At 32.9% G+C, this 24,701-nt stretch overlaps 1 protein-coding gene across 5 annotated transcripts in view; it reads right to left on the reverse strand.

The window, feature by feature from the left end:
- The window catches only part of NOVA1 (NOVA alternative splicing regulator 1), a 166,031-nt gene that overhangs the window by 4,106 nt on the left and 137,224 nt on the right, over positions 1–24,701 (reverse strand). For 4 of the 5 annotated variants that reach the window (XM_072623103.1, XM_072623104.1, XM_072623106.1 and 1 more), the window contains one exon: positions 18,713–18,784. The exons of the other annotated variant lie outside the window; for it this stretch is intronic. In XM_072623103.1, the coding sequence (XP_072479204.1) occupies positions 18,713–18,784 (72 nt within the window). The remainder of the gene's footprint in view (positions 1–18,712; positions 18,785–24,701) is intronic. 5 annotated transcript variants of the gene reach the window in all.

A 24,701-nucleotide genomic window follows, 5' to 3' on the forward strand; every position in this document is an offset into this window, starting at 1 on the left:
ATCCTATATAAAGGAATACTATAAACACATAAACATTCTGAACACATTATCTCAAATCAAACACTGGCATTGTAATTTAAAAATTCTGTACATAAAATTCTTTGATCTATCAACATGTTCTAAGACTATAAAATCAACCTGATATTTTGTCATAACTATTATTTAAAATAACATAGTCAAAATTATTATTTAAACCAAAATAGAGAATTACTGATACTTCAAAATTTAAATACCTAACAATTTCAAACAATCACCCATAAACATAAATGATCTCAACAACCTGCTTTTTTAAAAAAGATTTTTAATAATCCTATATGTTTACTCACACTCAAAATCTGGCAGATTGTTCAAAGCAATACAGAAATCCAAAGTGCCATGACATAAAGATATATGCTATAAAATTTAAGGATATTTAAGGCTGATATTCTACACACTCAGCATATTATTTGGCACTTGGCTAACATGACTGATATTAACTTTATTCTACTTTGCTTGCTTTTTTAATGGAGGGGGGAAGAACTTTGCAAAGGCCTTTAGGAAGTCACATTGCACATGGTTACATCATAATAATGTCACAAGGATACTCTCCTCAAAGGAGTCATTATTTTAGTAAAAATAGCTAATTATAAATACTCCCTCCACGTTTGTGGTCAGAATCAGAGACCATGATGGGTAAGTGTGCTGAAGAAGAAGCAACTATTTAGATAAATATTCCTTATCGGTAAATGCTAGGGCACCTGCTATTTTGGGGTAAATAAGTAAATAAATCTTTGGTGAGGTCAGCAAACAAGCCTTTTAGCAGTTCATAACACCCTGAATTCCATTATCTGGATCTAGGACATTCTTGAACATACAACACACATTATGTATGACATTAGGTATGCCTTCTCAACATTAAGGAGGTGTTGGTCCAGCTTTCAGGGTTTTGGGTGTAAGCTCTTGATCATTGTCATATGATTTCACAAATATATTTTGTAAAATAATTCGAACATGCAAAAAAGCTATTTGTCTCATTTTTATCCTTTTGCAAATATAATTTTCTTGTAGCTATTATCTTGATAAGTATCAAGGAGTATATGACACATAGCAAGTAATTCAAACACACACTTTTTGCTCTGTTACTGATATAGAGGAAGAATCAAGTCTTCATTTTCATCATCCCAGATCATCAAAACTGAGTAGGCTGAAATAAGTTGTTTGCTGAACGCTGCTGTTACTGGCATTACATACATGATATTTTTATTAACTTGCTAACCACAAAAATCTACATAATGCCATTAGGTATGTATTAAATTAGAATGACACTCTCATACAACAATTTTAGGAACATAATTACATCTCTCAAGATTTCACCGCTCTCCCACCCTTAAATCAAGCTGTGGGTGTTGAAGGATAGATGTGAGTTCTAGATAGGCTGTCTGATTTATTATAATGATTCTCTAGAAGCATCTATTCACTAAAGGTTAACCTTTACACTAATAGTTTCTGCTGTTATGATCTCGTTTGCTTTTTACACATGGACAATTATTATTAAGATAGAATTTGGTTTTATTGGTATTGTATATACTGGTCCTTTTATTCTACAGAACAATTTTTATTTCTCTTAAAGTCATTTCTTAGGAATGTCAAATTGGTGCCTTCTATTTTCATCCAGCATACACAGATAATAAAGCATTTCTTTGTTGAATGTCATTTGACAGAAATGTCATCATTTTCACTATTGCTAATTGTAATCAATTATACACTAACTAGGATGAACAGTAAAATGAGAAGATGAGTAAGTGATATCTTGACCTTTTATTCTGTGCACATACAGGGTCATGAAAATATACTACTTTATGATGGAATGAGAGATATAAAATTAAAAATATGTAAGGAATTTTTTCACAATATCTGGAACATTTTCCGACAGAATAATTTTAAAGAGATTTAAAGACTGCACCAAATGGCAATATGTTTTTAAACTTTTTTTAATGAAGACAAATTTACTAATCAGGGTGACATACTCAAGTTTTTACATTTCTCTTTTTTCTAAAAAAATTGTACTTGCTAAATTTCTAATTACCTAATAAAAAAGTGTGAACAAGATGTCATAAGTATAATAAATTATGAAAAATATATTTATAAATACAGAAGGCCAATGAGATATAAATATTTGACATTTTATCCAAAGTCACTATAACAATATATGGGAAAAGAATAAGTTATTTTATGCAAATCACATTAACTATGTTGTGTGTACATTTTATTATTTTGGCACTAGGTCTAAATTCTCCTATGGAATTGCAAATATGGCATCTACATCATTACAACAATGGCTCACTTTCTTTTATTTTCATAATTAACACTTTCCATTTCTTAAAAATTTTCAAAATCACTTAAACTGTACAATTTAGGAAGAATATTTGGATTTTTTCTTTCTTAAAGATGCATTTTTCGTTATTATATTTGGTAACAGAAGTATGCTATATGCCATAGCCACACTTAAAAGATATATGTATATATGTATTTACATGTATATATCATATACACACGTGTATACTTCACAGAAATTTCAGTGGAAACTTTTGTTTTTCTTTGAACTATGCTATGAACTATGTGTAAATATAAAAATCAGTTTGAGAAAGAACATATAGTAACATATACTAACATATATATAGTAACAGATTTATAATCAAAGATGCTCGTATAATGAACATATGATGAGCTATAGATGCATATTCTAGTTGAGTAATCTAATTTTGCCTTCAACTTGGCAAATACAATTATCTTTAGAAATATCACTTCTAGATTCCCATTTTCAATTGTTCACCAGGCCTTTCCACCTAAATGTCCTACCATGTAACTCAAGATCAACATATGGAAAACTAAACTGATTCATCATTTTTGTTCCCAAATCTGACTTCCTTATCCTTACTGATAAAGTACTCACTCCAGTTATCCATGTTTCTAATACTCTGAGTCATAATCAACACAGCTAGTAACGCAGAAGAATAAGGATGTAAACTCAGGACTACTCTACATTTAGCATCGTCCAGTCTCATTAGAATCCTTCTACAATCTCTGCTCTAAATCTGCTCCTCTGCCTGAATTCCTGTCTCTGGTGAAGGCAGAACAATATCCCCAGTTCCCCATGCTTGTAAGCTTGGGGTTATCTTTAGTCAATAAAGAAAAAACAAACTGTTTATTAACTACTTAGTAGTTGCAGGACACTTTTAGATTTGTCTGCTTCCCTTGTCACCACTCTACCTCCCACCAAGTAAGTTACCATTCTGTTTCTGAAATCTCTCTCATAAACTTCGATGACCCAAGCTCAGGCAAATGTAAGTTCTTTGTTATCTTTGTATCCCTAGTCCCTACCACAGTGCCTGGAAAAAGGAAGGGCTCAATAAATGTTTGCTGAATTGAACTGCATTGAATAAAGGCACTTGTTACTTCTATCGTGAACCATTACTATGAGCGAGACTCGGTTTCCCTATACAACTTCTTAGAGCACAAACCACCAACATAATTATATCTTTTATGTCAAATGACACCTAGAACACAATAAGCATATAATTCTGAATGAATGAATGGTGACTGAATGAACACTATTAACAGAATTCTTTATAAGATGACTTGCCTTTTTAAAATTACTGAGACATTGAATTTTTGCAAACAATTAATGAGAAATAATAAGAACACCACCAACAGTCTAGATATTACACAGAAATGGTACTAATAATAATGCCTCATATTTACATACTATTTTTTCTGAAAAAATATTTTTAATCTATTTGTGCTAAATCTATTGAATTTTACTCTGAAGTCGACCTTATAGACAGAAAAACTTAGAAAAAATGAAGTAAACCAGCTGATAAAAGATGACATTAAATTAGTTCTAATTTTTGTCTTCAGGAAAAAAAAAAATGTTTACTCTTTTCACTTGATTTCTAGCACCAGTACCAAAGGGAGAAAAAGGATCCTTTCGCATCCTGGAAGGAAAAGGGCTATGGACTGTGTAGTTGAGCGCCGAAAAACAACTTGTCCAAATCCCAGAGATAACGTGAAAGGAAAGGATCCTTGTGGGACTGATTAATAATATTAATTCTATACCAATAAAAATGTTATTCTACTGAAATGAATGAAATTAATGTTAATTATCTCTTCTGTTTTTTAATTTTATGTATTCATTCATCTTCATTTTTAAACTCTATTAAAGAATGCCACATGATAAAAATCTAAAAGTGAATGTAGTTACTGACCCAAGGATTCCTATTTCCAAAGAGTTGACAGCAAGACAGAGGTTGCTGGAACCTAACCAAGAAAAATATTATTTCCTCTTGGTGCTTAGGGGTGGAGTGAATTGCAGCAGGCCAACTCCAAAGTGTTCTTGGAGGCTGCAGATTTATTACTCTCAAAGCACGAAGGACAGAGAAAGAAAGACTAGATGTTATTCTCAAGTTATCTCTTTGGAAAAAATGTGTCTTTGGTCATCTATTAATGGTCTAGTTTGAGACAAAGTAGTACAGAGTTTCCTTTAGCTATAGTCATCCTTGCATAAAATAGCTGTTGCCTCAAAAGTTAAAAAATAAAACAACAAAAAAAAACTTTACTTCAAAAGTAAATGTAATGTTATTTAAAATAAATTTTTAATAATTTAGAAAATAACCTTAAAAAACCTTATTTTTAATTGGCCTGTTCTAAACGCCTGGTTGTATATATCTATATATCTATCTATATCGATAGATTTATAGATATATATAGATATTTGTGTATATATGTATGTATTAAACACAGACACATATTACAAGAGTTAAGATGACCTCAGAATTAAATTAGCATAACATTTTTACCAGGACAAATTAAGTACTTAGTATTGTACAAAAATCAATTCCACTAAATTATCTAAAAGAGCTATTATGGAAAATTGGTTTATGAACCCTAGTAAGGTTTATAAAATATGAAAAACCTAAATAAGCACTTTCATGAACAAATTTATTTTTTTATCAAATAAGCCTGTTATATAGCTTTGGGGATCAGAAGAGCAATTTACGCATTTTTTAATCCCATTCCTGTATTATATGTATAATGTGTTATTATAAAGTTTGATGTTTATTATTTTTTGTTTTATTATTATATGAGTATCAAATGAGAAATATATTTAATACTCTACCAATCCCTCTTAAAGCTCTAAGTTTAAAGGTCAAATTTCTAAAAGAGCAATTTTCCTTAAAAGGCTATTTTTAAAAAAGAGGAGCTACTAAAATATATAAATATAATTACACTGATTATACGTAGCACTGTAACTTGTAAGCCTTTGCTTTTTTAGCATTTTCTTATTTGGACAAAACTAAATAAGCACTGGCTATTTCAGGTATTTTATAAGCTACTTATTGTTACTAATAAAAAAAAACAATTGAATATAAGACTCCTTCCAAAATTCCCACTTGATCTATACTAATTCCTCTTCCTATTTCACTTAGCTGTGATTATTTTAAGGCTGCAGTAGAATTTATTCAAAAAGCAACTGAATTACAGTGACAAAATTAGTCAGCTTAATTACCCCAAATCCTTAATCCTTTTGTTCTTTGGTTCCAGAACGTTTTCACTTTTTAATATTTTGATAAATGTATTTCAAATTAGGTGTTTTCCTTTGCAACCTTATGTCTTTTATTTCTTTATTCTATGAAAGGTTCAGAGGTTTCACCAGACTGCCAAAAGGATTCATGAAACAAAACAAGTTAAGAAAATCTTCTCTAGACTATATACACACACACACACACACACACACACACACACACACACACACACACACACACACACACACACACACACATATATATAAATTGATAATTTTATTGTGATCTTGACAGATTGCTAAAATAGGCAAATAATTGCTACTGGGTAATAATCCAGTTATTTCATGTGACTTAGAGATGGCTTATGTGGACAAAAGATAAAATTAACAGATCAATACAAGAAAAACGCATCAAAGACATTCTTTGCTCATACACAAAGTGTGTGTGTGTGTGTATGTATGTTTTAATGAGTCTTATTCTTTGTTGTAACCTTGTTAAAGGCAATCCTTGCAGTTTCTACATATTTTTATGCATTGGGATGACTGGAGTTGGGATGGGGAAGGAGAAGACAAGAGAGAAAAGGAATAAAATATCATTTATTTTATTCTCTCCAATTTCTCTCAAAATGTAAGACAAAAGATTTTCCTTACCTGAAAAATGGATGAGCATGCCCAATTTATTATACCCATACACAATCATGTTACATGTGTCACAAACACAATGTCACATCATTTAAATGAATGTCTTATTTGTTCCTAATGAAGGATATAGGTCAGAAGTGGGAAAAATATTTCTGGGGGGAAGGGGACAAAGGCAAAGAGGAAGAGATGAAATAACCAATTGTAGGAATAGAAAGTAGAACCTTTCGTCTGAACGTAGCATGTGAGAAGGGGAGTAATGCAAAATAAATCTGGAGAGACTGGCTGGAAATGGACTGTCAAAAGCTTCACATGCCAAGCTGATGAATGTGTGTTTTGTACTAGAGGCTGTGGGGACCACCGAAGTTTCTTGAGCAGGTGAGTAGCACAATCAAATTTATGTTTTAGGAAGGTTATTCTGGCAGGGTGGAAGATCAGTTGGAGAGAAGAGGAGGAGATTGATGTGAGAAATGCTGTGGAGAAAGACTTAAGATCTGGCAAGGGAATGGAAAGGGGAGCATAGAGGATGAGAAGCCAAGTATGACTCCCAATTTATTGTCTCCTCCTTAGCAATGCTGAAGTTTGGAGTGGTTGGTTTACACGAAGGAGAATCAGTTCTGTCCGAGATATATTTATTTTGACATACTTAATGGATAGCCCGGTGGAGTTTTCCAGAAGCAGTTAGTGATATTTAACTGGAACTGAGGAGAGACATTAGGGCCAGATATACAGATTTGGAAGTGATCTTCTAGAAATGAAAACTGGACCCCTAGGAGATGATAAGGTCACAGAAAAAGGGTGCAGGGGTCCCTAACCTGAGGTCCATGGACCTTGGGAATAGATCTCCGTACAGTTTGCAAACTTGGAAGAAGAAGAAAAAAGTTACATATTTATTTTCATGAACCTCTAGTTGAAATTTAGCATTTCTTTCAATTGCTTAAAAACATTATTCTGATAAGGAATCTGACTGACAGAAAAGTTAAGAACCCTTGAAGAGAGAAGGAAACAGATCTGGACAGACAACTTGGCAGAGACATGGTTCATGGGAGAAACATGAATAATGACCCAGTAAAGGGGACTGAGAGGAAGCTTTCAGAGAGGGAGGAAAAAAAATGCAGGAGAGAGAAAAGGTTCAAGAAAAGCACAGTAAGAGGAGTATTCAGATTTCCAGATAAATCAAGAGGAAAGAGCACTGCACTAAAAGTCAGTGGACCTTAGTTCAAATCCTGGCTCTACAACTTACACCTAATGTGACGTTGGCCAAATGACTTAATCTCTTTTGGCTTTATTTTTCTCATCTATGAAATAAAAAAGTTGGACTAGATTGACTTTAATGTTCCTTCAAGCTCTAAATCTATACTCTAAGCTTTTAAATAATAAGTGATTAGGGATTAGCAATTTTTTTCTGCAAATGAACACTGTTTGATGTATTATTCCATCCTGGTTCTTGCTTAAACAGATTAAACTAAAATCTAGAGTGAATAAAGAGCCCATTTATCAGCACAATTCATGTGCTCAGCTAACCTAAATGAAGAACACTATTTGAAGAATATATTTAGAGATATAAAAAGATAGATCCCTTCTAAGACCAGTATTCTGGGGGCACAGAATAAGAAAAATGCTCAGAGTTCTTAATATAAAATCAGTTTAAAACTAAACATAACTTGTGGGGGAAAATATTTTGGTTTCTGACAAGACTGACAAACTTTTCCAACCTAATCTTCAAAAGACTCTAAAGATATATATTTTTTAAAAAAGTAAATAACGGTTTTGAGCATAAAATTTTTTTTTTCAACTCAACATAGATAGAAAGTAATAACACAGGTTAATTACTGGGTAAAAATCTAAGTAACATTTATTTACCAGTTAACTACAAATTTTTGACCATAATCTTACCAAGGTAAGACTATTGGTTACCATGTATTGTATAACTGAATTCTAACAGCTATTACTGATGATTATCTCCTACCAATTTAATGCATAACAAAGCTTAGCTTTAAGTTTTTCGAAAGTTGCATATGTATATGATTATATTGATATTTTGGTCATTTTTCAGTTCTGTCAGACTCATTACCTCTTTTGGGGGTTCTTTTTGGCAAATGGGGCTCACCATTTCACAGCTGAGGAAACTGAGGCACACAGAGTTAAGTGACTTATTCAGGGTTACACAATTAATGAAGATGTAAATTCAGATCTTCCTGATTCCAGGCCCAGCATTTTATCCACTGTGCTACTTAGCTACCCACATAATTGTACAGCTAGTATTTCATCATATCTAATTCTCACAACCTGGTAAGACAGGGGTTATTTATTATTTTTTCCATTTTGCAAATAAGGAAACTGAGCCTGAGATGTTAAGTGACTTGTTCAGGACCACATACACAGTGTCAGAGGCAGGAATTGAACTTGTCATCCTGACTTCAGGTCCAGTACTATCCATTTGCACCACCTGGCTGTCTATGATTATTTGTAATTATAAAGGAAGCCTTTATAATTATTGGTTAAATTTATACAATAGTTGAGAATTACCTAACATGAAAAAAATGGCTCCATTTTGGCTAGAGACTATAAACTCAATTCTCAGGAATAATATTACATAAATATTCAGTCAACTCTTGATTATTCAGGAGCAGATTATCTGCGGTAAATCGTAATTTCAAACTATCATAATTAAGCAGAGTAGGTGACAAAGTCAGTTGTTGGCAAAATTCATTATCTTAACTCTCTTGTACTTTTTTTAAAGAGAATTACCTCATCCAATATATAGAAATCATGAATCAATAAAGGATCATGAATACAAGGAGAAAAACTACTTTTTTTCCAACTTGAAGTAGAGAACATAGACCTGGGAATAATTTTTAACTTTCTGGAGTTAAGTCTTCAACAGGATGATTTCATTATTTTGTCTGACGTACTGTGAAGGTTAAACAGAACCTAAAAGATAAACTGTCTAGAGATCTTGAAGAAGTTTATATTTTAAGAAGAAATTTTTCACTTGACAGCAGCACCTGCTAGTGTCCTATTCTCCCTCCAACTGCCCTGCATTGAACTTTGTATTAATTCTCTTTACATTTATTTTGTACGTAGTTACAGATGAACTTGTTGTTTGACACAAGAGTGAATGCTTAATAAATATGTGCTGATTCATGTTCTTATTTCAGATCTCTTGTATTTTCCAAAAGCCTAAAGTTATCACTTCTGTGAAGATGGTGCCCAAATTTTAGTTCTGATGTCACTTTCCTTTACCATTAGGCCCATGTATCCAAACTATCTCCTGAAGCTCTGCTGACTCTTCTAACTCAGTATGACCAAACCTAAGTTTATAGTACACTTTCTTTAAAATTTAAGTATACTCTGCTTAAAACAAAAGACTGCCAATAACTTTCAAGGATCAAGTGAATAAAGTTCAAATTCCTCCTGGTATACAAAGGTTTTTGTGTTTCTGGCCTCAATCTGACTTTCCAGTCTTATTTTCCCTTTATGCATCTTCTAATTGAATGGATACAGACTAATGTATCTTATACATGCCTTGTGCTTAGGTTAACAACTAAGAAAGATTATGCCAAAAGATGTACTCAGTTGATCAGCAGTTATGAGTCTGAGTAAGATGTAAATAAGTAGATTATCACTTAGAAAATCAATTATTCAAAAGTAATTGAGCACCAGCATCTAAGCTTACTATTAGTTGGAAGAATATAAGAATATATTAAATTCACTTTTTGTAATATTATGAATAAATTAATCATATATATATGCAGACCTTATTTGAATGTACACATGAAATTATGAAACTTATCACTTTCTATATAAGACTATATGAACCACTGATATATACATTCTTTCAAAGTTCATTTGATATTAGCAAACATGTTATGATCAATAAAAGCTGTACAATATTTAATCCTGATGTGTTTTCTTTTAGCTACATTACTTATGTCAAATTAGCAACATACTAGACATAAAAAAAATTTAACTCAAATTTTTCTCTTCCTTCCTTGATATGGAGTGTCCCTATTTTCCTATTTTGTCCAAGCTGGAAAGATAATAGAGTCATGACGGATCCTAATCTGACCTGTGCTGATTTGCCCTTTCTAAGGCAGCCTCAGTGGCCACTGCTCCTCAGGGCTTACTTCATTGGTGCCAGACTTAGCAATAAGCTTCGGGCCTATTGCAGTTCAGACCTCCCTAATTTACAGGATTCATAAGCTTCAGCCTCTCTTACTAGCAGGGATTACAGAAGCATACCATTCTAGCACAACTCAATTATTTTTTCAATGGAATAACTTCAGCATAATTTGTTCTAAGAAGTATTAATTCTTTTAAAAAGTTTTAAAATAGAAGACTGCATTTTAGTGTCTTACTGTGAAAGGGAAGCTAATAATTTGATATCTCAAATTATTACAATTAAGAACAAAATGGCATGCATTATTTTCCTAACATTAATTATTAAGATAAATTAACAATGAATAACTAACATGAAAAATTATAGAAGCATGAAAGCAATTGAATATATCATTTGCAACATAAATTAAATGCTTATTAACTTGTTGGAGACTCAAACATTTTTTACTTTTCAAAAAAGTTTAATGAATCTGGAATCTAAAACACTTAATGTTTTTAAACCTTTACCATAGATCAATTAAAATGAATTTTCAAGCAAATCATTAAGAGAAATTAAATATTTCCTTTACCAAAAGTTATTCCCCTGTAAGTGGAATGTATCTTAACTGAAGAGTCTCTAAATAAAATGCAACTCTCCTGAAATCCCACAATTACTAGACAACAGGTTAAACTGCACACAATGAACAGGATTATTTTATTAGTTATTCTGAAAAGTCTTATGTCAAACCTTGAAAAAGTGGAAATTATAAGATCATTTCTGGAAGGGATCTCAGAAGTCTTTGAGTCCAACTCTTTTGTTTTTATAGATGAGGACTGCTGTTTGTTTGCCCTTCCTTCTAGAGGACCAAAGACATCAGGAAGGTGATGTCTTGACTTGCAAGTGAAGTTGGATTTCGATGAGGCAGCCCCTCACTCTCTCCAGAGCAATCTGAGTACAGTGGCAAGACATAGATCAGGATGACTGGAGATGGTCTGGGCTGCAGGGAGGTGTAAGGACTTGTCTAAAATCTCACAGGTTAAGTGTTCTTTGAACTCTTCTTTTCTGTATTTTCATTCAGGTTACACCCATTAACTGGGAGTGTTTTCCAAGGCTCCGTCTAGTGACTTTTCTTCTCTATAATCTCACTTGATGATTTCATGCATTTCTATTATCTCTATGCAGATGATTCCCAAGATCCGTATATCTCGCACTAATCCTGAGCTCCAGCCTTGCATCACCAGCTACCTTTGGGACAAACTGATTTAGGTGTTCCACTGACATCTCAAATGTACCATATCCAAAATACAAGTCAGTATCTTTTCACCAAAATCTTTCTCCCCCGAACTTTGTTATTATTGTCAAAAGCAACACTAACCTATCCACCTATGTACACAATCTCAGTGTTATTCTCAACTCCTCATTTATATACACTCTACACATCAAATTAATTGCCAAATCTTGTAATTTCTAACCTCATATAACATTATCTTTCTTTCTACTTAGACTACCTTGGTGCAGGCCCTTTTCACCTCAAATCTGGACTATTGTAATATTCTTGTAATTTGTCTACCTGCCTGTAAAATCTATTAGCATTACACTGCCTCAAACCATCTTCCCTCTCCAGTTTAATCTCCACTCACTTACCAAAGTGATTTTCCTAAAAAGTGCTGGTCTGATTATGCAATCTGCCCCACCACTCAATAAAACTCCAGTAACTTCTTATTACCTCCAAGATCCAATATAAAATCCTTTGTTTTGAATTTAGAGCCCTTTACAACCTGGATCTTTTGTTATCCAGTTTTCTTATACTCTACTACTCACCACTCATTATATGACCCCGTTACAATGTCCTTCCTGTTGTTCCTAACACACATGATATTCCATTTCCTGACTCAAGGCCTTTGCACAATCTCTGGTGCCTACAATAATCTTCCTCATTACTTTCCCTGGTTTCCTTTAAGATTCAGCTCAAAATCTATCTCCTGCCCCTCCCACTTCCCCACTGTTAGTGCCTTCCATCTGCGTTTCCCTTCCATTTATATTGTATTACAGACAGATAGACAGACAGACAGACAGATAAAGAGAGTTACTCTTATACAGTCTTCTTCCTTAGAACCCAGTTCTTTGAAGGCTGTAACTGTGTTTTCCCTTCCTCATATCCCTGACACTTATGTCTACTTGGTTCATAGTGAGTGACTGATGTATGTTCACTGACTGACTGACTGTTCATTCTTACCTCTTATTCCATAGTTCACCAGTATCATGTTCCCTAATATTCTACCAGGGTATTTTCTCTGAACAAACTTTAAAAACAATTTATCTGAAACATTTAAAAAAACATATATTCAATATAATCATTCTCCTTTAAACTAGAACACTACAGTTTTCCAATTTTGAATAAATGCTTCCCCTTTTCCCTCACCTTTAAAGTAATTTCATTGAATAGTCCAAAGAGAAAAGAAAATAAGTTTCTTCAAATAACATCCTAGTATTTGTCTTATTCTATTCAATTGAGTGATATTTAATAGGCACTAAATTCTATATTCTGTTAGGTCCAAAAAGGCCTAATGCATGTCCTTATAGTATATATGTCAGGACTAAGTGCTAACGATACATACATCAAAGTGTATGTAATTATTATTTCTTCAAGAAAATTCTCAAGAGTTTCCAAAATATGCAGCAAATCACCTGAGAAGGGATGAATTAGTCTAGGAAAGAAATGGAGTTGGTCAAATTCCTGAGCCAACCAGTGCAGGGATCAGACCCATGAACCACCTCTGCATTTTGAGCTTGACTGAGACAGGAAGATTATTCAATGTGCCCCCAACCCAAAAACACCCCTACAAAATACAAAATGACAACAAAAACAACAAAAACTTGAGCATAAGAATTAGGAGAAAAGCACAGAATTTCAAGCACAGGTTTTGTCACTTGCTATCCTATGTACCTTAATATAAGATTTGTCTTGGTTTTTTCATAAGAAAAAAATTCCTTATTTTTTGGAATTGTTGGAACCAATCAGGATTGGTTGTCAGCTCTAAAGCAAAGTATTTAAGAATGTATGAAAGCTATTCCTGTTAGTATAATTTGTAAGTAGAATGAAACTTACTTCTTAGAAACTCGGAAATGCTTTGTTATACAGCCAGATCTTGGCGAGTGCACGCATGCTGGACACATCTATCTTATGTCTATCTAGTCAACATCTTTCACCTTTATTAGACTATTCCAATTCCTTCCCAAAGTACAAGAGGAAAGAAGACAGCATTGTATATTAAGATGAGGATCCAGAGACAGAAACATGGTAGAGGGTACATTTGTCAAAGATGTATACTTCAGACCATGAGTTCAGGAAACAGACTATAAGCAGGACATAGAGACATTATAGAGCAGTGACAGCTGACTTGAATTATCCAGCTGAAGCTCTTTCTGACAAAAATAGAGTAGATAATAACTGCTTGATATGATGGGATAATTTCATCTATCAAAAGGTAGAGAATCCAGCCATGGGAAACTTTACTCTGTGCCTCATTCTCAGGAACAGAAGCAAATTGGTTGTTGGGTAGTAGCTACTACTTCCCCTTAAGAGTTTTTGAAAAGAAAGAAAAAGCAGTTTTTTGCTAAAAGGGTTGAGAGGAAGGATAGGCAGGATACCACTGAATAGAAATCTCCAGGGGAAGTCAGCCGAGGAGAGGAGGGCAACCCTTAAGAATGAAAATCTGAAGAGGCAAAGGTAAATAATTACAATGAAGTGGAAAAATAGAAGTTGTCTGAAGAATCCAGTCTTAATGTGAATATAGAATATATTCTGTCAGAAAACAGGATGACTATCAAGGTTCTGTAAAACTAGTATTAGTATTAAAGCTCAGAATGAGCTAAGAATAGTGAGGAAAGCTAGTGACAAAAAGGATCATTATTTTCTGTGGGAATGGATGATACTTTGATAACTGATGAACATGAGAAAATGCAATGCTCATTTAAAATTTTTTTCTCATCTGTCAAGAACAATGAGATTTACACTAGACATGACATTACTAAAATGTCTAACAGGGTTAACAGCCAAGGTAAGTAGTTAAGAGAGCACTAAGATACTCTTAATGAATTCAAATCACCTAGCATGGATTAATGATATCCTTAGGTACTGAAAGAACTCTCAGATGTGCTTGTGACACTGTCAATGGTATATGAAAGAGCTTGTAAATGGGTAAGGTACTCACTACCTTATATCTGGAGCTGGACAAATGTCACAGTTTTCAAAAAGGGAAGAGAAGAAAGCCTACAAATTATAGGCCAACGAATTTGTCCTTGATTCTGGGTGGGGAGGGGCAAGAAAAATTAGAGTGGATCATTAAAGAGATGATTAGTAAACATCTAGAAAAGTGGTGATCACAAAGAACTGGCAGGAATTTGTCAAGACTTTGTCATATTTGACTAATCTTATTTCCTTTTGTGAGATGACTACTACTAGACTGGTAGATCAAAGGAATGATGTGTATGTGTGCGTGTGTGTGTGTGTGTGTGAGTGTGTGTGTGTGTGTGTGTGTGTGTGTGTATCACTTAGACTTTTCCAGAGTGTTCTACTTTGTAGAATAGTCTTTACTGATGCCCCTTGATAACTACTGCCTTCACTCTGAGGATTACTTCCAATGTATCTTCTCTATATCTTGTTCATATATATGTGTTGGCACGCTGTCTTCCACCTCAGGCTGTGCACTCCCTGAAGGCAGGAGCTGTGTTTTTCCTTCCTTTATATTTCCAGCACTTAGCACAGTATCTAACGTATAGTAGGTACTTATTAAATGTTTATGGACACATTTACTAACTGTCTCCTAATTTTCTTGTGGAAAAAAAATGGAGAGCTGTAAATCAGGAGATCACGCGGTCAGAAAGATTCAGAGCTTATTCACTATCTGCCTTTGAAGAGCAAAGTCATTAACAGGCCAATGGCCATTTGGCAAGTGACGTGGGATGCCTGAGTCATCTGTGATAGCACAGTGCTATTTAACATACTACTCAATAATGTAAACAAAGGCAGAAGGGGCAGACTCGAATCTTCAAATGACATACAGCGAGAAGAATACTTGTGTGCAAAGGATAAACATCCCAAGTGCACAATGAGGGAGGCATGACGGACAAAGATCTAGTCGTTTTAGGATTGCCAGTTTAGTAAGAATCCATAGTATGTGATATGCTGGCCAAAAAAAATGTTAATCCTGTCTTGGAATACAATGGCAAAGCTTTCAGGAATCAGGAAGTGACAGGTCTTTTGTACTCTGCCATCGTTTGTCAACATCTAGAATACTGGGTTCAATTCTGGGCACCATAGTTTAAAGAAGGACATTGGTAAGTTGAATGGTGTACCGGAGACAGCATTCAGGATGATATTCATCCAAAAGAAGATAAAATTCAGTGGGAACATTAGAGCTCTCATTTCGCATTTGAAGGGTTGACACATAAAAGTTAGATAAAACTTTTTTCTATTTGGTCCCAGAGAGCAAAAACAAAAGCAATGGGTAGAAGCTGAAAAGAAGTAAATTCAAATCTGACACCAGGAAAATCTTCCTAATAATTAGAGTTGTTTGAAAGTAGACTGGGTGGTCTCAAGTGGCAGCCTTCATTTGAGGTCTTAAAGCAGAGGATGGATTACTCTTGGTCAAATGTTATATAGATGGTTTGTGAAGCTCCAAATATGGCAACTACATGATTTGTCCTGTGACTACAAATTCGGCATCTGTTTCGCTTAACCATGCCTCCTCTCGTATCAGGTACAAATCTATATACATGAGCCTATTAGCAAATACTATCTCAAATGACAATTTTGGGTTTCAGAAACATTATATAATAATTTATTCTAGACACACTTTAAGTAAATATTGACAGAAAAATTCTGGCTGTTCATACAAGACAAATAAGGAGTTTTAGTTTTTGTTTTTAATTGCAAAAGAATTCTCCAGAGAATACCTTCCATTACAGATTGTCATGGAAATTTTGACCTACTCAGTCTGGATCTGGGCTCCTTAGGCAGCGTGGTGTCATCTTACTCTGGGAGGTTCACTACATTAATTCAGCATTAGTTTAGACACCTAATTGGCTTTAGCCCTACTGTAGCTCATAATTCCTTAGCCCAGATGAGCCATACTCTGTTAGAGAGGGATTATAGGAATGTGCTACCAAACCCAGAATTTTTTTTCTTTTTAAAAAGCATATTATTCCTGTATTTTGTTAAAAGTTAGTACAAGTAAAAAAAAAAAACACTAAAATATATAAATTTCCTTTTTTCCTTAAAAAAAATTAAACATTCATTTTTTCTCTTAATTTCAGTTCCAAATTGTCTCCCTCTCTACACCTCCTCCCCTACCCGCTGCGAAGGCAAGCAAACGTCTCTAATACTTATGCTGGTTATTTAAAGAAAAACAGGCAAATAGTGCAGAATCGATTTAACATATTGAAGTTCAATACTAATCACTAGTATTTAAATCATTAATATTAATAATAACATTAATTAATATTAAATAGTGTTTAAATCATTGAAACTAGTATCACTAATATAATCAATAACTATTTCACTCATCCCAGATGAACAACTAAGACTTAAATGCCTCATCACATGCTATGATGTTATCTATTAAAATGGTTAGATGTTACTAGAATATATTGTAGGTGATAAAATTACAAACTAATAGGAACATTAAAGATTAATGACAAAAGTAGCTCCTTGGGACAATGTTCTTATATGACTTTCCTTTATATCCTGTTTAATATTGTGAGGAAAATATTCTGTTCATTTGCATAAGAAAAGAAAAACAGATGTTAAGAATAAAGAATAATTTTTCACATCTAATGGTTAAGGATAGAATGTTAGAAGTATATACTACTATTATTTTTTAAATAACCTAACAGATTGATTTTGAGGATGAGAAAGCATTGTCCAACTTGCATTGTGACAGTAAAAACTGGATATAAACATGTTAACATCTACATTTAGACTAAACTATTATTAGAAAAACATGAGTATTTAAAATAATTTAATAATACAAAACAAATTTTAAGGAAACAGAATCAATACTGTTACCTAAACACTCACATATGTTTCAATTCCAAATACAGCTATACTTGTATTTTAAAGCTCACACAATATACTAAAATGAGCTGTTTACTACTATATATACTCATCAGTTAAAATACATGAAAGCAGACACCACATTGATGGGAATGGAGCTACACAAAACTAGAATTAAACTTCTACTTACATAATAGTTCTTGAAATCTTAGTTTTGTTTCCAGATATGATTGAACAATCCTGTATTACGGGATTGTAGCAGCATTCAGCTATATGATTTAAACATAATCCATTCAAGAAACACAAATTTATTGTCTGCATATTTTTCATATATACTAATCAAATTCAACACATTTATCATTAGATAATGTAATATCAATAATTCATATTGAGAATTATCTGTATAAAGAAACAGTTCATGAACAAAAATTTTCTTAGGATTCAAGTTAAAAAAAAAAAATCTTAAATTTCATCACCAGTAAACAATTTGTAATTAAATAGGAATGAAAATTTTCGAGTACTTATTTAGATTAAATCAAAATATATGTGGAAGACCATTAAGTTTTAGAAGTTTTGTAACTGTGTATTATTAAAGATTCAAGAAGAACAAATGTAGTGAAGAGCTGGATGTCAAGAAATTTTACATTAAATTCTAAAAAATTTACCCCACCAAACCTAAATTTATAAGGAAATCACTAAAAATCACAAATATGAAACATAGATGCAATTTAATCAGAATACTTGGTAAATATTAGTTTTGCTTTTTTACTATAAATAGCAAATAGTAATACTTTAAGATCATAACAAGGTATTTTTGTTAAAATGCTCAAAATAACTTTAATTTTGTTTTATTCATTATAAAAGCTAATGTTTTTCAACTACATGAATTAATTTTTATAGCAAGATACACCTCAGTTAAAAGCATATTTCAATCTTAATTGGCTCAAAAATATGCACCTTCTGGCACAGTTATTTATGTATTGAAATTTGATGTGCAGGAATAAACTTCTTCCTAGGAAAAAGAAATCCTTAAATGTATATGAAGAAAAAATATCCAATGAAGAAACTTTTGCCCTTTTTTAGCAGTTACAATCTAATGGGGGAGGGCACTACACTTTTGAATATATTCGTTTTTATCAGGAGATTCACAATTCGAATAAGTTGCCAAATAATTTACCATCTGTTTCATAAAATGTGAACTTTAAATTACGGCACTAATATCATTTGGTATCTGTGATCATGGGTGCATACATGTGAATGAACGAATAAATCCTTAACCCACCATATCTTTTTCTCCAGTTTGCAAGCGATCACCCGTGAAAAGTATGGTGTAGATGATAGGATGATACTGTACCTGATTGGCTCTGGAGGTGGTCATGGGATCAGATGGAGAGGACTTGGTGGTAGTTGGGGAAGATGGCAATGTCTGGGAACAAAGCAGTTCAGGAGCAAATCAACCTTTATAAGCCTTCAACGGATCATTTAGACAAAACAAAACAAAATAAAATGTAATATAACGAGAAAAGAATCCTAAGAACCAAATCATCTCCCACTCATTCGAACTTAATGGAATTTAAGATCAATTAGGTAATGCATGTAAGTATGCATGCATAAGCATGTGAAAAACAAATTTATGAATTGAAATCAAGATGGTGACCGGGAGAAATTCACATGAGTAGTAAGAGGTATTCTGTCCATATTCATACGCTGTAGGATATTTTCTTTCCCCTCTCATCTTCTTGGGGGAAAAGAGAAAATATAACAAAAATTCCAACAAGTTCAATGAGTACAATTCAAAGAACACTTCCAACAATCAAAAAATGTCTGAATTTTGAAGAAATGGTGAAATGAAGTTTATTTTTACATAAAATTATCCACTTTTCTCATCTGTCGAACATAGCCAACAAGTTGATTCCATGTAAATTAAACATCTACCTTTAATTACAATTACTTTTTAGTTACTGAGTTCTTGGTAACAATTTGTCTTCTAAAATACTGATACTTTAATAAAGAGCCATGTGTGAAAATGTAAACATTATTCTCATGATATCTGAATATGCAACCAACGTCATCACAAAAATACTGCAACATGTTTATTATTTAAGTTAAAAGATCATTCACTTAGTGGAAAAAAGTTAATAATGCACTGTAGTAGCAACTTGTGTTAACCCCCCCCCCCAAAATAAAGGAGTCATATTTATCGCTCACTTTGTCTAGTGCATACACACACTATACAAAACACATTATTTTAGAATAAAATGTTTTGTTAGATCACTTAGCAACAGCCATATCTAGCTAATAAACTGAAAAAAAAATTCTCAAAGCATTAGATTATAGCTTAATATATATAGTGAAAACAGTATTTATTTGTCAAAACAATTACCTAAACATGCCTGACAGAACAGATGTCTTCATATGTGGATTCAACTGTGTGTATGTGGGTATATGTACACACCCCCCCACACACACACCCCCACACCCCCACACACACACCAGTAGAATTTGTAATCACACAAATAAATGTTAACCAAAGTAACTCAGGCATATGGAAAAGCTTAACTTTTTAAAGGTTCAGTTGATAATCTTAACTTCCTTATAAAACAAAAAAGTACAAGTGATATGAAATAAAATAATCCTTCTATATTTATCAGATATTCTTCAGATTTATGAAGAGAAAAAAATTCGTAGGTTCCAGTATATGTTTAATTTAATGCTACTGGCAAAAATTATTGGATCTAGCCAGGCTGTAGAAGTGTTTTCAATAGATTTCTTATTCAGTGTGTCTTCTCAAGGTTAGGATGTCATTAACTATTATATTAGTACATAAAATTTGGTAATGTTAATAAATTTAAAGATGGAGGATTTTGTGAGAAATAAGTCCTGGCATTCTGATTAAATTTAAGATTTTAAATTTAAAAAATAAAAAGATATTATCTATAATGAAAAACAATAAACTAAGTACTTAAATTTCCAATGCTCATTTAATGAAAATCTAACTGTTCTTTAAAAATACTTTCATTTTTAACTTGTCTTTAAGAAATATTAGTAATGCTTATTTCTAATGTAGAATTGATTTGGATCATATGTTGAAATCTTAGCACTGCTAAGACTGAAATTTTTCATATAAATTTTTCTATTTGCATTACATGTGTACACACACACATACTTTACATAGATTATGTTGTGAAGCATATCTCTATCTCTATTCCATGTGATGTATTTTGACGACTATGGAAAATAAATTGGGAGGTCTCTTGTTCCTACATTAATTTAAAACATGCTCTCTCTATTAAATCAAGATTATTAAGTTTTTCAAAATGAGTTAAGTTGCTAGGTACTAACTGTCTTTTACAAATTTGCGGAAGCATTGCATTTATGTGTGACAAGGCTATTCATCTTTTTTACATAGGTACATTAGCCATATAAGGCCTAGTCAGTCTTTTGTACTACTAGAGTTGAGAGCCCTACACATTCTTTAAACCAATGTAAGAGATTCAAGAGTCAATGATGACCCTTAAGGTCAGTCTGAGCAAAAAATCAAGGGAAGTTGAATTATGGCTTGTCCACAAGCCAAGAATAGATCATTACGAATAACTGGGTCATTGATAATTGACAGATATATTAATATTGAAGATATAATTTAGGTGGAGACTGAGAAAAAAGTTATATAGGATACAGAGCTATGGCTCTGTTCTCATAGTGTCGCCTTTCTCCTTCTCTCTCTCTACCTCTCTCTCTCTCTCTCCCTCCTTCCCTCCCTTCCTCTCTCCTTTACCCTCCGTTCCTCTCTCTCCCCATTAGCAATTTTAACTTTCCTTTTAGATAAATGAGCAATTTATTTATAACTATCAGAAATTCATTTCCTCTAAATGACTACTTTAATCATTAACCTTTTCCAAGTTTTGTTTGCTGAAAAACTGGGTATAGAACATTCTTGTAGCAACTTGATAAAAACCACATCCCCAAAATATCTTTACAGATTTAGTTGCCTTGTGTTTTATTTATCAATGGCAAATGCAGTAGAACTTGAATGCTAAATTAACAATAACTAAACCATAATCTATTTTTTTCAGTTCAAATTTACAACCAAACATGAAAGGTCACCTAATGATTGCTATTAACTTAATAGAATCAAAGTAGCTAATTAGTTAGAACTAGGAACAAAAATTGGGTGATAAAATAAAACCTTGATGAAGTAGAATCCAGCTTGCCAGAACCTTTAATTAACCAGATGTTAACAATGAAAACTGATGCTGAGGAAAATGTCCCTAAGGCATTGCAATGCCCCAAATGAAGAAAGTTTAAATTATGTTTATTATACTACATTAACTAAAGCAAGAAAGTGGGCCAATACGTATCTTGGAAAGATTTTCACTGAGATTTAAAATTAAAAAAAAAAATTTAGATTTTTTTCCTCAGTGACAAAGAAAATTCAATTAACCCAAACACTGACTTAAAAGAGCACTCTGGTTAATCTAGGTTTTTGCTTTGTTTTGAAAATATACCTGACATTACGTGGTGAGATAGCAAGCATAATTGGCTTATTTAGGTCTCTGATAAGGTGTGGACTTGTTGTATTTCTTAAGTATTTAAATGCTATAAACTTCAGTATAATTAACGATCTTTGACAACTGATATTATTTTTCATCTCTGACTTTATGTACTCAACACCTGACTTACAAACTTCCACATGCTTAACAAACGCTTCTTGAATTTAGTTTTAGGTGGTATGAATTATCATATTGCCTTCAAACTACAGAAATTATCAATTGATCATGTTAGCAGCAAGTTTCACTTTTTTTAGGCTAATGGAGCAATATTATTAAATAAAATATTTTTAAAAACCCTGAACTTTATGAAGCATCATTCATTTAATATTTTATATGTTGGTTAAAATTAAATATTTTGTCTACAAAGAAAAAAGGACTACCACAATTGCCTACCTAATTAAATATTTGAAAAAAAATGAGTTTCAATGCTTCCATTAACACTTCAGCTTAGCACTACTCAGACATTAAGAATATGAAAAATGAGTCAATATTTTCTAATTCCCTTAAAGAAATGAAGACAGACAAAAAAAATTCTGAACTCAATAATCTCATCAAAAATGTTTCAGACAAATCTCTTTGTATGCCATATATACACACATCCATATACATATGTGCATAGACACACACATACATGTTTTAAAATGTACCCTGTAACTACAAACAGCAAATGATAAGTGCTATTGTTCTCCTCCTTCCTGAAAAACTGGACAGAAAAATTTATGCAATACCTTTCAGCAGGAATGACCATTAAAAATTACATGTAAAATATCTACATTTGTATAGTGTGAATTTAGATTTGGAAGCTTCAAGTTAAATATCAATTGAGGTCACTTATAAAATACTTTATTAAAATGTGGTATATTTCATATAAATGATTAAGTAGAGACATTTATCATATACTCTCTCAATATTTTATTAAATTTATAATTCTTCAAAGATAAAATTCTTACAATTAAAAACAGTAAATGGGGAAGGATGCAGTTATTTTTGGGCCTATTTATGTTTTATCCATTCACATTAATAAGCTTAATACAGTTTTCAGCATGTCTTGAATGACTACTGAAGATTTTTATGCTTCAGACACTTGAAAGCCTGAATTACCTATTACAGAAAGTTTGAAGAACATTGCTAATTTGAATTACTGAACAAGTAAAATAATTTTTTTAAAAAATTAGAGAAATTTTACAATAGGAAACTCTTAAATGTTGAAGTTTATTAAGCTTTTGGGAAAGAGAATTCAAGTGATTGGAAACTGTCAAATAAATTCTTATTAAGAACTTCTCAGTTTTCCAGAATGAAGAAGAAGCTCATGCTGTTCTTGCTTAATTGTGGGTTCAATTCGTTATCGATTTGCACTGTTTGTCCTAGACAAATTGGTAAAGTGTTGAGCTTAACTTGGTCTTGAGTCTGAATTCTGCCTCTGAAACTGTGGTCTTGGGTTATCACTTTATTGTTCTAAGACCAGCTATCTCATGTGTAAAAAAAGGGAGGTTTCATTATATGACTTCAAACATCCCTTCACTATGACCTATAACCTCATTGGTAATACATGCTAAATACAATGTTAGGCTACACTGATTGATAGAAACTGGGAGTGAGAAAGGTCTCCTATAGAAGTAGGATTTGAGCTTTATTAAAAGAATTAAGGGAAAGCAGAGGTGTGGAAGGTGTACATTTCAAATATGGGGGACATTAAATGAAAAGGCATTAGAGTATTATGCAAGAAACACCAAGTAGGCCAATATGGATAGATTATAAACTACACAGAAGTGTGTCAAGTGTCAGAGGACTGAAAAGGTAGGAAGAAGTTAGGTTGTAAAGGATTTTAAATGTCAAATAGAGCATTTGATATATGATCCTGATGGTAACAGGGAACCACTGGAGTTTATTAGGAAACTGCTGAAGTTCATTAAGTAGGGGAGTCTATAGTAGATTGACATGGTCAGACCTACACTTTAGGAAAACAATTTTTATAGCTGAGTGAAAGACTGGAGTAGGAAGAGACCTGAAGCTGGAAGCCTAACCGAGGGTTATTCCAAAAATCCAGACATGAGGTGATGAGGACTTACACTAGTATAGTGGCAATATTGGAGGAGAAAAGGAGTCATATACAAAAGATGTGAAAGTAGAAATGATAAGATCTGGCAACAAACTAGACAGGCATGAGGAGTGGGTACAAGGGAGGAGTTAAGGATGACTCCAAGTTGCAAGCCAGGATGCCTAAGTAACTAGGAGGATGCCAGTTCCCTTGACAGTAATAGGAAAGTTGGGAGAACAAAGGCTTTGGAGTGAAAGATAAAAAGGGTTCTATTTTAAGTTGGAGATGCCTATAAGACATCCAGTTTGAGATGACCAAGAGGCAACTGGTGATGTGGGATTGAAGGTCAGTGAGAAAATAGGGTTGGATATATAGATGTAGAAATCATCAAAAAAAAAGAGACCATAATTGAACCCACAGAAATAGATGAGATCACCAACTGAGTTAGCATAGAGGAAGAAATGAAGAGAGCCCAGGACAAAGCTTAGTGAATATGACCTGGATGAAGAACCAACAAATAAGAGTGAGAAAGAGCAATTAGGGAGGCAAGAAAGTGAACCAGGGGAGAACACTAGCCTGAAAACCTAGAAAGTCATGAATATCCAGGAGAAGAGCATGACTGACGCTGTCAAAAGTTGCAGGGTAGTCAAGAAGGACAAAGACTGAGAAAAAACAATTTATTCCATTTGGCAATTAGGAGATCATTGGTAACTCTGGGGAGAGTAGTTTTAATTGAATAAGAAAGTTAATAAGCT

This window comes from Notamacropus eugenii, chromosome 7 (genome assembly GCF_028372415.1).
Source record: "Notamacropus eugenii isolate mMacEug1 chromosome 7, mMacEug1.pri_v2, whole genome shotgun sequence".
Classification (NCBI taxonomy): domain Eukaryota; kingdom Metazoa; phylum Chordata; class Mammalia; order Diprotodontia; family Macropodidae; genus Notamacropus; species Notamacropus eugenii.